Source organism: Vombatus ursinus, unplaced genomic scaffold, assembly GCF_900497805.2.
Source record: "Vombatus ursinus unplaced genomic scaffold, bare-nosed wombat genome assembly UNPS02005236.1, whole genome shotgun sequence".
Classification (NCBI taxonomy): domain Eukaryota; kingdom Metazoa; phylum Chordata; class Mammalia; order Diprotodontia; family Vombatidae; genus Vombatus; species Vombatus ursinus.
Genome location: NW_020945014.1, coordinates 3,455,845 through 3,471,152, shown reverse-complemented (window position 1 = coordinate 3,471,152; position 15,308 = coordinate 3,455,845). Strand labels below are relative to the sequence as shown.

Genomic DNA, 15,308 nt, shown 5'->3' with positions numbered 1-15,308 from the left:
TAAGGTATTAAAAATCAGAGAGTAAAAAACAACCTCAGAGGGCATCTAGTCAAACCTATACCTGGAAGGGAATCCCCTCTACAACATTCTTGTCAAGCAGTCATTAAGAAGTGCTAGCTGACTGGTTGATTGATTGGGCATCTAGCCTCTGATGAAGGCTTCCACTGATGGGGAACTTACTGTTAGATCTCTGTCATTGTTAGGATGTTTTCCTTAATATATTGGGACTTCTAGTACAAAGCACCAAGTGGGTTACCAAGAAATGCTTTGTGATTCCATTCATGCTTCCTAGTGTTATCTGGACCTTTGAGGTGAAAGTTGTAGGACTCGGTGAATTCTGAGTTTGGGAACTGTGGTTGTCTAGGTGGGATAAGGAGTCATTAGTTGAAAAGTGAAAAACAAAATGGTGGGAGTGGCATCATATGTGAGGAACATTGGCTCATGTTTAGAAAGACTAGCTTTTCATAGTTTTCAATCCTATTGGAAGCTAGCCCCTGTGCAAGACACAAATACCATAGGTTAGTGTTAAGGGTGCTAGATTTGGAGTCAGGGAACTTAGGTTCACATTTCAGCTATCCTGTTTAGGCCATGGACTTGTCATTTGTAAAATGAAGGGGTTGGACTCAATGTGTTCTATGGTCTCTTCCAGCTCTAAATACTATGATCCTTTGACACTGCCCACATTTATACAGGTTCAGGGGCCACTTCAGGGACCTGTGTCCTAGTTTTCCCTGTCCCACTGTTGATCTTCACTCTTTCTCCATACCCTTTCACTTACCAGTAGGCTGTCGATGAGCTCAGGCACCTGGGTGAACTCATAACTGTGGGCCCCCTCATTCCTGCTGATGGCCCCCACCAGCAACAGGACTGCCTCTAGGAAGCTCTGCTTGAGGGTGTCATCCTGGTAACCCCATAGGGAAGGAGACATGGAAAATCAAGTCAGAGAGTGTGTGGGTATGAAAAGGTATCCATTTGTGCCCTTTCAGAGCCATACTTAGTGTGTGTGAGGGCAAGGGGTGGAGTCTCTGGGAGGCTTGGAGTCCCAGGGACTGTTTGGGCCCAAGGCCATTTCTAGTTAGGAGGAGGATGTCTCAAGACAGACCAATCCAAGAGGATGGCCTGGGCCCTCTATAATGTGTATTCTAGTTTGGTTTTCTGGAGATGAGCCTGACTAGACCTTGGGAGGGGTCTTGTCCTCTACTCATCTCCATTATATTGTTGCATTATGTTCATACAGGGATTCAAACATAGGCCGCCTTCCTCCCTTCTTTCTACGCCCAGCTTCTTTTACTGACACAAATCCCAGGAATGCTTTTGGACTATAGCATTCTCCACTGTTTGCCAAAATTTGATCTCTCTATCCCTTCCCAGAAACCATCTTCCTCTCCAGCTAGACTAGTCCACTTAATATCCCCTAATATATACCATCTTTACCACCAGATTGTTCCACCCAAAATCTTCCACCATCTTTTTTCAGTCAAGACTGATTTAGTTACTCTGTCTCTCCCATGAACCCTGTTCTGTTGCTAGACTGATTCTGTCATTGTCCCCCCAAACACAACCTCTTCTGTAGTCCAAGTGTACCACTTACTGGTCCCCACCAATCCTTCCTCTTTTCCAGTCAGATTATTTTATTCACTGTCCCTGAACGTGCACCTTCCTATTCAACCACTCATTGTCCCTTCTATGGATCCCCACAGTCAGATAGGTCAATTTACTGTTTCTCAACCTTCACCACACCCATCAGCCAGAATGATCCACTCACTGTCCCTAACATGTAACTTCGTCACCAGTCAGATTGTTCCCCCCAGTTTTCCCTAACAATCATATAACTCTTCAGCTTGACTTGTCTACTCATTGTCTCCCAAAATACACCCTACTTTGTAGCCAGTTGGGTACATTAATGATGTCCCCTTACTTCTTCTATGACCATAGAATTACACTCACTGTTCCCCAACAGTGTATCTTCCTGTCTAGTCAGACTTGTCTAGTCTCTGTACCGCAACCATGCATCCTTCTACCCACCCAATCAATCAAATACTTTATATTCAGTGCTAAATCTGTGCCAAGATTAGGAATACAAAGAAAGGTAAAAACAAAACAATGCCTATCCTCCCTCTCCCCTGAAAAAATCTCACATTCTAATTGAGAAGACACCATGAAAATAAGTGGTAACACATAAAATAAATACAGATTAGGTGAAGGAATCTCTAAGGGGAAGGCACTAGCAGCTAGGGTGGGGGAGGAGGGACTAGGAAAGGCCAAACTGATTCAGTTACTCATTAACTTCCTATATGCATTCTTTTCTCTATCCAGACTTTTCCATTATTCTAGGGGCCTTTTTTTTTAGAACCCTTAACTCCTAAATCATCTCATAGATGCAAAATACTCTAAATATGAAGTATTAGACAAAAACCCAAGTGAGTGTTAATGTTTACTCCACCTACGGTATATGGCACTAACATGCTTTAAAATCTTGAGGTTGGCTCCAGAAAACTGAAATTAAGTTAAAAAAAAATCAGGCCAATAATGCATTTAATGGTGCTACTGTTTATTTGCCATTTGCTAAGCTTGCATTATCTCCTGAACCTTGAGAAGTTTTTTTTTTCCCCCAAACTTCCAAGGAGCTATAGTTGTACAGACTATGTCCATCTGTGCAAACCCTTGGGTTCTTGGACTCTGGGAAGTTTACAGACAAGAATTGTCACAGACCCCAGCCAATACCCCCCCAAACAGGTCCAATATATTTACAACATTAGCCAAGGGATGAATCAGACCTTCCCACCTTCCTTTTCTCCCTCTTTCCCTTTTTCAATTAATTCTAATTCTCAAAGATCCCAAAGGATAGATTTGAGAGCAGAAGCAACAGATAATACCTTGTTTCCTCACCAATCATTGCTTTAGAATCCCTGGAAAGCAATAAAACTGGTGAAATATCACCAGCCCTCATCAGAGAAGAGACATTGCAGGGAAATATGGGAAGCCCTTTCTTGCTACTGCTTCTTACCAACTGATCTGAGGATGCTGACACCGTGTGACATGGATAGTTGATATGAGACTTGATTTACAGCCTCACAGTGAGATGCAAACTTCCTAGAAATGCCTAGGAAAATTGTAGTACCTTGCATCAAAGGCCTCTGTGGTCTCAGCTGACTTAAAAAAAATAGCCTTCAAGAAATCTCATGAGGATATCTAAGTTTTGTTCCAGGGTAGTCTTTCATGGTTTTTGTGTGCTGGCAAATGGATGATCTAGATAACCATCCATTTAGAAGGCAACACTAGGAAGGACTGGGCCTGGAGTAAGGAAGACTAAATCACAAATTGGACAAATCACAAATAAGTGGTGAGGGAAAGGCGGGAGAGACTGATTACCTCTCCAAAATCCAAACGTTAAGTCCTCTGGACCTACAACATCGAATTGTTTGTTCCTTTATATGAACCTTCCTCTCCAGACAAATTGGCCCGCTCACTAGCTGTCCCCTACAGGCACCTCATCTCTAGTCACACTATTCTATTCACTTACTCCTTAATATGCACTCTTCTTTGTATTCAACATGTTTCATTCGCTGTCCCCCAATATCCAAAACCTCCTTATCCAATTAGACTGGACCATGAATTGTGTCCCAACACATAACTTTTGTTTAAGCCTGACTGGGCTATTCATTGTCCCCCAGTAATGTACTGTCCTATCTAGACAGCACAATGCACTCACTGTCTCCCAACTTTCAATAGCCCTTTCCATCAGACTGGCTTATCCTCCAACAAATAGCCTCCTCTTTAGCCAAACTGGTCCCCTCACCCTCCCTAAATATGCAGCCCAACCTCTAGAGTTAAGCTAGTCCACTCAGTTTCCCCCCAAATTCATAATCTCCAATCAAACACATCCACTCATTGTCCCCCAGCTTTGATACCCTTCTCCTGCCAGACAAGTCCACTTATTGTTTTCCAAGATGTACCCTCCTCTTCAGACAGCGTTTCTATTATTACCCCACATGCCCTTTCTTCAGCCAAATCGGTCTACTCACTGTATTCCTGAAGTAAACGCTCCTCTTTGGTCAGATTGGTCCACTCATTGTTTCCTAATACATATCTTTCTTTCTCTTTCCCTTAACAATACACATCTCCAATTACAATGGTCCATTTACTGTCCCTAACAAGCACCCTCATTCCAATAGACTAGTACACTCATTCATTTTCCCTTGAATGAATCTTCCTTTGCAACCTGTCTCACTATTTGTCCTGGACATGTACTTTTCTGGAATGATTCTCTCCCTCTCCCTCCAAATGTGTTCACCTTTCCAGTAAGGCATGTCTATTCATTGTTGTCTAACATGTACCCCAATTCTCCCTCCCCAGCCCATTTTGACTGGTCTCCACTTGAGTCTACTAATCAGCACCCAACTCTGATTACCTTGGTTCACTTACTGTGCTCCCAATATACGTCTTCCTATATAGCCAGACTGACCTATTGAGTGTTGCCAAATAAAGACCTTCTAGCTAGACTGGCCTCCTAACTTGAATCTTCTTCTAAAGACAACTTGTTTTAGTCATCTCCTTCCAAAATGCCTTGTTGCTTCATTCCAGGATAACTTGCTTATTCTCCCTCAACATTCATCCTTCTCCTTTCTGATTGGTATACTCATTGGTCCCAACATGCAGTCATCTCTTCTACAGTCATTCTAGTTCCATTCAGTTTTCCCATTATGCATCCATTTCTCTAGCCAAATGGTTGCACTCCCTTTCTCCACCGAATGTACCCATTTCACCAGGCAGCCTGGTTGATTCACTGTCCACAAAAATGTATCCTCCTCTCCATCTAGAATGCTACACTCGCTGTCCACCAACATATGCCTCTATTCTAGCCAAAGCAGTTCCTTCATCATCTCTCAGCACACTTTTCTTTGGCCAGAGGGCTGTTGCTCCCAGTATCCTAACATTATCTTCCTCTCTAGTCAGTATGACCAATCAACTCTCCCACAACATGCATTCTGTTCTCTCCAGAATGGTCCACCAAATGTAGCTCCTTTTGCAGATAAAATGATTTATTCTCATACCCCTCTTTCTATATCAAGGCTGGTCTAATCAGTCCTCTAACATTGCATCCTCTCTAGCCAGAAAAGTCCATTCTCTGCTTCTCGACAATTCATTTTCCCCTCTAGCTAGAGAGGTCCACTCACTGTTTCTGACATGTACATTATTGCTTTCCAGCTAGAGATACACTTTGCTGTTCCACACTTAGCATCCCCTAGGACTTATTGTTCTGATACGCTTGTCCACTTTCTCTCTACCAAAGGGTAGCCTCTTCTGGGTCCACTTGCTGGTCCTCTTCTTACACAACATGTATCTTTTTTCAGATGGATGACATCCCTCATGAACCGTCCCATACTCACATACTAATCAGCAGCCAGACTGGTGCATCCACTGTCTCCCAACATGTACCCCCTGAGTTCCTAGGCAGATTGGTTCATTCACTGTCTTCTACAGACCCAACCCTCCAGCCAGAGGGGTCCCTTTTCCCATTCCTCCAACATGGCACACTCTTCTCTCTAATCAAACTGATCTACTCAAGGTTGCCCAAATGAATCCACATTCCTATCTAGAAAAGTCCATCATCCTCTATAATCTGATTTTGCCATTCAATCATAGTCCCCAAATTTACATTTTTCTCTCCTCTCAAACTGTGAAGCTCATTCACTATCCTATACGTGCATCCTTATCACAGCCAAATATATAGTCACTCCCTTCTGATGTGCACCCACCATTACAGAAAGACTTGCCCACTTCCTGTCCCTAATATTTACCCTCTTCTTCAGCCACATTGGTCCAATTACTGTTGCCTGTATGCTCTTACATTACACCCAGATGAGACCTCTCTTTTTCCATTCTCTCACATGTGTATCACACGAAAGTGTTCCACTCAATGTCCCCCCAAGACAATCCCCGTTCTGGGCAGATTGGCTTAAAACTCACTGTTCTTTCACATGAATGTTCTTAGTCAGAATAATGGATCCACTCATTGTCCTCCAATACTCCTCCCTCTCCAGCCATACTAGTCCATCTTCTGTACTCCAGCACAGACATCCTTCTCTTGAGCCATCCTGAATGGACCATTAACAATCCCCCAACATGTACCAACCTTCTCCATCTGCACAATTCCATTTTAAAAACTAATTAATATGGCCCCTGAGGTTCCTTCTAACCCTAATCTATGATCCTATGACTCCATCTCTTGCCAGTCAAACTGACCCAATCATGTTTCCCTCATGTACATCTTCTCTCTAGGCAAACTGTTCCACTCATTGTCTCCCAGTATGCACTTACCTTCCTCTCCAGACTGATTAGTTCATATAGTTTCTCACAATTTGTACCCTTCTATTTAGTCTGGTCCATTCATTTTCTTCTAAAGTAAACTTTCTTATTTAGCAAAAACAGTCCACGCTGTCCCCCATAAACATGTCTGTCTGCCTTGTCAGATTGTTCATTCACTGTCTACTAATATGCATCTTCTTTTCCAGGAAAACTCATGGTCCACCATATGCACCCAACTCTTCTGGGCCAACTGGTCATGCTAAGTGTTTCCTAATATGCATCTTATCCCCCTTTTTAGACAGAGTAGTTCCCTCACTCTTCAGCAACATTCTCTCGCCTGTTCTTTACTGTTCATCCACACTAACTCTCCTCTGCCTCCCCAGAGGCAGCTGGTGGCACAGCAGATAGAATGCTGGTCCTGGGCCTGGAGTCAGGAAGACTAAAGTTCAAATCTTGCCTCAGAAACTTAATAGCTGTGTGAACCCTGGGCAAGTAACTTAACCTTGGTTTGCCTCAGTTTCCTCAAATGTAAAGTGGGAATACCTTTTAGGATTGTTTTAAGGATCAAATGAGATAATATTTGTAAAAAGCATTTAGTACAGTGTCTGGCAAACAGTAGGTGCTACTTAAATGCTTATTTTCCCTACCCTTCCCCTCCAGGTCTAATTGGTCTACTTTTAGAGCCAGACTGGCCCATTCATTCACTCTCATCAACTATGCATTTTCTTCTGCAGTCAGCTATTTCTACTCATTGTCTCTCAAAATACGCCATTGTGGCTTCAGCTGTATTGGTTTATTTACTGTTACCCAGCATTCAACCTCTTGTCCAACCAGAAGGATCCACTCATTTTCTTTCAAAATGCATTACTCCTTTTCTATCAAATTGATCCACTTACTCTATCTTTAGCCCAATGTGTATTTTCCTCACCAGTAGGATTGGTTCACTCAGTTTTCCTCAACATATACAGTGTCCCCAAAACTTCTTCCTCTCCAGGGAGTCTTGTCAATCCATTCTCCTCCGACATTGTACTCATCTCTCTAGACAAACTGGGGGGCAGCTAGGTGGAGCAGTGGATAGAGCATTGGCCCTGAAGTCAGGAGGACCTGAGTTCAAATCTGGCCTCAGATCAAACACTTGACACTTATTAGCTATGTGACCCTGGGCAAGTCACTTAACCCCAATTGCCTAAAAAGGAAAAAAAAGATAGCCAAACTGGTCTACTCATTGGGTCTAATATGGGTCCACCTCCAGCAGTCAGACTGGTTCATTTCCTGTGCTCTGTAATGTAACTGCCTTTACAGCCAGTCTAGTCCACTCACACTTCTTCATTATTTTCCCCTGCTCTGTAGACAGGCTCATCTACTTTCTTACTGTCCCTGAATGTAGCCTCTTCAGTGGCAAGAATATATTATTCCATTACTATCCTGTACATGGACCCACCTTGTCTACTTGAGGTATACCCACAGGTACCCATTTTCTTCACAGCTAAACTGACGCACTTACAGTCCCCAGTACACTGCCTTTTTTCTAGCCAGATTGATCATCTCATTCACTTTCCCCGAATGAATCCTCTTCTCTATTGAGACTGAGACAATCACTCAGTGTCTCCCAACATGTGCCCTCTATTCATACTTGCTTATACATAGACTATCCCCAGACAGGTTTGTCATCTTACTGTCCAGAAATATGAACGCTCTTTTTCAATTGAATTGGTCCCCTCATGGCCATCCAAACATACACCATCATTTCCAACCTGACTTGTCAACTCAAACTCCCTCAAACATACCTCCCCCTTTCTATCCACATTAGACCATTTACTTTACCCAAGCCACACATCTTCCTCTACAGTCAGACTCTGACCCCAACATGCATCTTCCTCTCTCCAGCTTGCTCATTACCTCTTATATGTGCTCACCTCTCTAGCCACATTGGTTCACTTGCTATCCCTGACAGGTACCCACTGCTCCAGCCAGATTCCTTTACTTACTCCCGAATTCACCCTCTGCCTTTCCAGCCAGATTGGATCACTTACAGCCCTATAACATCACATTCTCCTCTACAGTTCCTTTCACACACCATCCCTAGCATGCTTCCTCTTCCTCTTAAAATGGAATGAAACTTCACTGTCCTTGGTCTGCTCATTCCTCTTTAGTTGTCAGGCTAGTCAACCCCATTGTCTTCCAGAGTGGTTCCCCAACATTACACTTCCTCTCAAGTTTACACTTCTTCATCTGGAGGCTAGAAGGCTTTGGTTCTAATCTTGCTTCTGATATTTACTGTTTGACCTTGGGCAAGATCACTTAACTTCTCTCAGCCTCCTTTTGTCATCTGTAAAATGGGCATAATGATATCTGTTTGTGCCCACCTCTTAAGCTTGTTGTGAGGCTTAAATAAGTTCATGTATGTAAAACAATTTGCAGATTTTATCTAGCACTATATAAATGGTCAGTTGTTATCAGCATCATTATTATTATTGTTGAAAAATGTCATGGTGTAGTAGATGGAAGGTTGGCCTTAGAGTCTAGAAAAACTAAATAGTTCTAACCTTGCCTCAGACCTGGCAGTGTGCCCCATTGCCTCAGACAATCTTTCAAGACAAGGAGTTGCAGACCCATCTGCATTGTTAGTGAGAGTTTAAGAGTTGCAGACCTATCTGCATTGTTAGTGAGAGTTTATTTACAAGAATTCTCTAGAAATCACCATTCTGGACAAAAAGTTATTATTATTATTATTTTTAGCCAGGTCATGCATTCTGCTTTTATCCACTGTTTCCCAGTGCACAGCCTACTATCTAGCCATGCCAGTTCACTCACCATTTCCCCAAAGGTAACTTCCTCAGCAGCCAGACTAATCCATCCCCTCATCCATTCATTGTCCCACAAAGCACAGCCCCTTCATTGTCCCTCAATAAGTATCCTTTTCAGTCATATTCCTCTACTTACTGTCCCATTAAGCACTCGTCTCTAGGCAGAATGTTTCATTCATTCATTAAGAACTTCTGAAGCACCTACTATGGGTTCTCTGTGTGCTAAGCACTGGGAATACAAAGAAAAACGCAAAAGATAGTCCTTGCTCTCCACAGTCCAATGAGGAAGACAGCATGTGAGCAGCTATATACAAACAAGCTATATACAGTATACATTGGAGATAATCAATAGAAGGAAGGCCCTAACATTATGGAGAGTTGGGAAACGCTTCTTCTAGAAGATGGGACCATTTATTTTCTCTGACTTTAACTTTCTCCAATCAGAGACTGGTTTACTCATATTCCCTGGCTTGTATTCTCCCCTATAGCTAGACACTGTCCACCCCCCGCCCCAGAAATGCACTTTCCCCTCTAGTTAGACTGAGCCATTGTTCCTCTTTCCCCAACATGCCTCCCCTTCTTAACCCAAATTGGTTTACTTCCTCTCTCCCATTCCTTTCCAGACAGTCTGGCTCACTTTTTATTCATGAAAGCAGATTTATGGAACTAGAATGGAGCTCAGAGGGTATCTTGTTTAATTTCTTGCTCAACTCATAAAAGCCCTCTGACAGCATTCCTAATAAGGACAATAGTGCTAGAGCAAGAAGAGACCTCAGAGGTCCTGTAGTTCAACCCTCTCATTTTGCCAATAAGGAAAGTGAGTCACCAGGAGGTTAAGTGCCTTACCAAAATCATCTAATGCCTTTATTTTCCCAATGAGGAACTTGAAGCCAAAAGAGATGAAGTGACTTATCCAAAGTCACACAGGTTGTAAATGACTGAACTGAGATTTGAAACCTGGTCTTCTAAATCCAATGTTCTTTCTACTGTACCATGTTGCCTCTTCCAAGGGGTCATTCAGCCATTTCCTGAAGACCTCCAAGGATGGGAAACACTCTCTCTTAAGGCAAGCTCATTCCCTTTTTGTCCAGATTTGATTATTAAATTTTTCCTTACATCAAGCCTAAATCAACTTCTTTCTGCAATTTCTACCCACTGTTTCTAATTTTTCTGAGGCCAAACAGAATAAATTTAATCTCTCTTTCACATGTTAGCCCTTTAAGTACTTGAAGCCATGGTTATGCCCTCCCCTCAACTAGTTCTAAGCTCAAAAATTCAAGTTTTCTTTAACTATTGACTTAATTTCAAGTCCCTTCAACACCTGCATTACTTTCCTTCTATACCTTCCTACTATCATCTGTTGATGTCTTTCCTAACAGGTGCCCAGACCTGAAAATACCATTCTGGATGGTAGGAGGTCTGACCAGGGTAGGGGATAATAGAGTTTTCCCTTGTTTTGGCATTAGGTTTCCAATCACATAGTCTAAAACCACTCTGTGTGTGTGTGTGTGTGTGTGTGTGTATGTATGTATGTGTGTGTAGTTTTCCACGTCATGTAATTGGTTCATATTGAGCTTTCAGTACACTCAATCTCCCTAGCCTCACCCACCATTATTTGACTCACAATATTAGTTTTCATAACTTACATTGTTTTCTAGCTATGCTTCTTCCTTCCTATATTTGTCCTGTTTGTTTATTTATTTTTATACCTAAGTGATGGATTTTAAGATAATACCTACTAATTTTCATCTTTCTGAGTCCCTATCCTTGATATCCAGTGAGTTAGATATGTCCCTTCCCAAATTATATATAATCTACTAATTTCATAAACATGCTAGAATGACTTCATCTAAGTAACTCATAACAAAGGAAGGAAAGAAAGAAGGAAGGAAATAAGCACTTAATAAGCATCTATTATGTGCTAGGCACTATGTTAAGCACTTCATAATTATTATCTTATTTAATCCTCATGACAACCCTGGGAGGTGGGTACCATTATTATTCCCATTTTATAGTTGAAGAAATTGAGGCAGACAGCAGTAACTTGCCCAGGGTCACACATTTAGTAAGTGTATGAGACTGGATTTGAACTCGGGTCTTTCTGATTCCATGCTCAGTGCTTTATCTATTACACCACCGAGCTATGTAAAACAAACAAACAAACAAACACATATATACATACATATGTAGGATAGATAAGTACATAAATATTAAAATATTGAACAGACTTAGACTCCAGCAGAAACCATTTGGCATTTCACTAAAGATCTCTATCTAGGCTGTCATTCACCCATTAATTAACCTGGGTCTGCTCATTCCACCATTTCTGAATCCTCCAAACTCTGCTATCATCTAGGCCATATATCTCTATCTTGTTCATGAGAATACCAAAGAAGGTTCTGCCAAAGCCTTACTAATTTCTAGGTAGACTAATTTTAAAATAGTCTGCTCATTTAGTAACTCTTTCAAAAAGGAAATGAGGTTGATCTGGAAAAATTTTATTCTTCGGGGATCTTTCCTAGTTTCAAGTGAAGATCACTTCCCCTTCAAAGTCCTCAATATCCGTCTGTTTTATAATCCTTTGAGAATTGTGAGAGATTAGGCATCAAACTCAATGGTGACTACTTTGCAGAATCCATTTTCTTTGTCTTTTTGCAAAATGGGACCACCCTTATCTGTTTCTAGGTATATGGCGCCTCTCCTATTCTCCACAAGCCCTTGCAAGTTTACAATAGGGGCTCAGTAATCACATCCACAAATTCGTGTGGGCCTTTTATTTTGAATATATTTAAGGATAGTAACAAGGAACTGGAAAAAGTTTGAGAGTTGGAGTCAGAAGTTCCCTGTTCTGTCGTTTACTGGCTATGTGACGCCGGAGAATCACTCAACCCAAGTCTCAGTTTCCTTCTCTCTAAGGCGAGGATAATGATGTGAACACCACATTTGAGGAAGGACAGAGCTGGAGAAGGGTTGGAGTAGACTCACTAGGATGATGAGGGGACTGTAAAACACCATATACAGGGTGTGCCAAAAGTCTTAGTGCATTTTAAAGCTGTTAAAACTGAAGAAAAGAGGGAATGGAGCAGAGAAGACTTAAGAGAGATATGCCAGCTCCATCATCAACTATTTGAATGGCTGTCACATCAAGGAAGGATTAAATTTATTCTGTTTATTCTAGGAGCAATGGGAAGGAAGTTGCAAACAAACTTTGGCTTGAAGGAAGGAAAAACTTCCTTGGAAATTAGAGCTAACTCAAAGTGTAATGGTATGTATTAGAGGTAATGAGTTTCCTTGTCACTTTAGGCCTTCAAGAAGGAGGATGGATACTCATGTGCAGGGATGCTGAAGAAGGGATTTCCTACTCAGTGAGAAGTCAGGTTGAGGGTCCTCCCAACACTAAGAAACTGGGCGACCAATTAGGAGGATTTTATAGTAATCCATATGAGAGATAAGGGCCTAAGTTAGGGTGTTGCTTGTGTGAGTAGCAAAAAGGGGATAAACACAAGAGATGTTTTGGGGTTAGACTCAACAAAACCAGAAAGATTTCTCAAATGATTGGATGTGGGAGGGAAGGGGGAGGAAAGAGTCCAGTATGACTCCATGGTCTTGAACCTAAGTCGCACCTGCAACAGAAATATGAAAGTTTAGAGGATTGGAGATTTTAGTTGAAGAAAACAGCAATTGACCTTATTACCAAGTTGAGTTTGAAATGCCTATAGGGCATCCAGGAAGAGAAATTCAGCAATAGTTGATGATACTGCTAATTCTGGCCTAGAATTCAGAAGGTGGACTAGATCAGGGCTAGACATAGAGACATGGGTATTGTCTACAAAGAGCTGACACTGGAATCTATGGGAGCTGATGAAATCTCCAAGAGAGAAAAGTGAAGAGGGGCTAGAAGTAGTAACTGATGAAAAATATCATGTTAATAGGAAACGCAATGGATAATTATCCAGCCAAGGGGATTTGAAAAGGATACAGACAGGGAAGATGAGAAATGAGACAACATTTCCATGGAAGGAGGGGAGTGCTTTTGAGTATCAAAAGTTGCAGAGTCTCAAGGAGGTTGAAGACTGAGAAATTAAGAGGTCATTGGTAACCAGTCAAGTAGTGGAGTTCAAGGCCAAATTGCAACAGCTTGAGTAGTGAGGGGTTAATGAAGAAGTAGAGAAAACATGTGTAACTCTTTCTAGTCATTAGGCTGTGCAAGGGAGGAGACTTACACAATGATAGCATGAGGGAATAACAGAGTCAAATGAGGGCTTTTTCAGGTTGGGGTAGACCAGGGTACATTTGTAGTCAGGAAAAGAACCAATAGAAAGGCAAGAGATTGATTATGAGAGAAAGAGGGGAAACATTCAATGAGGCAAGCTCCTAGGAGAGATAGGAGGGAAAGGGATTCAAGGATAAAGGTTGAGAGGTTACCTCAAAAACAAAAAAGGAGTAATGGAGATACATCTAGGTAAAGATATAGACAGATTTCGAGGTGTGGAATAGGAGGCAAAGAGGGAGTTCATGAAGGATGGACTCTATTTTCTTGGAAAAGGAAATAATGACATCTGTGGGGAATGGGGTTAAGAGAGAACAGATGGTGGTGTGAGAGGCCTGAGGAAAGAAGAGAAAGAGGGCCCAACTGGGAGCAAATAATATGGATTTGAAATAAATTCAATTGGAACAGTGGGGTTGTTTCCTTCAGAAGTATTTGGGATTATGGAGAAGGCAGATGGTAGAAGTGATACAGGTTTGAAGATTAGCAATAATGAAATGTGGTTAAGACCACAGGCAAGGGAGTTCAAGGGTGGAGAACAATGTTCTTGGCAACTGTATGGTCTGTGATATGAATAGGGTAGAGAAGCAGGGATGGTCTTGGACAGTGTTGAGGAACCTGTGGCCTTGAGGTCACATGTGGCCCTCTAGGTCCCCAAGTGTGGCCCTTTGACTGAATCTAAATCCCCTTAATGAAAGGATTTGTTCTGTGAAGTTTGAATTCAGTCAAAGGGTGCACATGGAAAGGGAGGCTTGAGGATGTAAAGGGCTGAGAAGTGGTAGGGTTGACTTGAATTAGACAAGAGTACAGAGAAAGGGCAGCATGGAAAGGGATATTTATCTCTGGCAGAGAGGGACTGAGTCATTGAGATTAAGAGAGGAGGAAGTGTGAATTTATTAGTCATAGGAACCAGTTGTTTGGGGCTTTTACCTTTTTGGGTTTTATGATATTGAAGGATGGCTCAGGCACAATATTCCCTCTCTGAATACTATGAAGTTAGGGGAGGTGGTAGCAGAAAGTTCAGCCTGGAGGTCCAAGCCCCCAGAGATCAGAAAGAACTCTGTCATGTCACCAACTCATTAGTAATATCCCAAGATGGAGGAGTATGAACCCAACACAGAAGATAGCTCCCACAACAATAATTTTACTCATGTGGGTGCTGCCCTTCATTAACAGATACCACAACCCCTCCACAACTTATAAATGGTTTCCTAAGCACCTGTGACTAAACAGGAAATGAGTCTTTCTCCATTTAGCTAAGCAGGCCTTCAGCAAACTGAAAGAAATTTATCACCAGGCCTATACTCAAAAGACTTTCCTTTCCATCTTCGTAGGGCCTATAAGAGCTGGTTCTGTTGGTTTAGCCTTTGAGAAGGCAGAGCTCTCCCTAGTCTTTTCATGCTTCAGTGAGACAAGGGAGGTTTTATAATTTAAAGACTCTATGTCTCCATTATCCTATGATTCTATGATTGTAATATTTTGTATGTAATTCTAAGATTCTACATCTCTGTGCTTTTGAATTTGAGATTCTAAGAGAGTCTGTGATCTTAATTTCTGGTTCTCTATGAGCAGGCAACGTTTTTGATACCCAGTAGCTACTTCGGAAGTAGAAGACCATTCTCGAGGAGATGTTGTCCACCCAAGGGAGGATATTCTCTTTGGCCTTGGTTGCCATCTGCCCATAGGAGAGAAGGATGGTACTGCTGGCCCACCTCCACTTTGGGTCTTCTTCCTCCTAGGGAGATAGCAGAAGGAAAGAACAATCAAACACAGTCTTTAACATTGGATTTGTCGACAGGCATCGCTGTTTTTGGACAGTGGCATCCCGAGGACCAGGTATCATAGGATCATAGATTTAGAACTAGGAGGAGGGACCTTTAGAAGTCAGTGAGTATAATCCCATCATTTTACAGATTAGGAAAATG

General features: G+C 42.0%; 1 protein-coding gene across 1 annotated transcript in view; it reads right to left on the bottom strand.

Annotated features, from left to right (window-relative positions):
- The window catches only part of MROH5 (maestro heat like repeat family member 5), a 101,563-nt gene that overhangs the window by 60,529 nt on the left and 25,726 nt on the right, over window positions 1–15,308 (bottom strand). The window contains exons 9-10 of the mRNA XM_027845115.1: window positions 14,972–15,118; window positions 779–901 (exon numbers count right to left, since the gene is read on the bottom strand). Of these exons, the coding sequence (XP_027700916.1) occupies window positions 779–901; window positions 14,972–15,118 (270 nt within the window). The remainder of the gene's footprint in view (window positions 1–778; window positions 902–14,971; window positions 15,119–15,308) is intronic.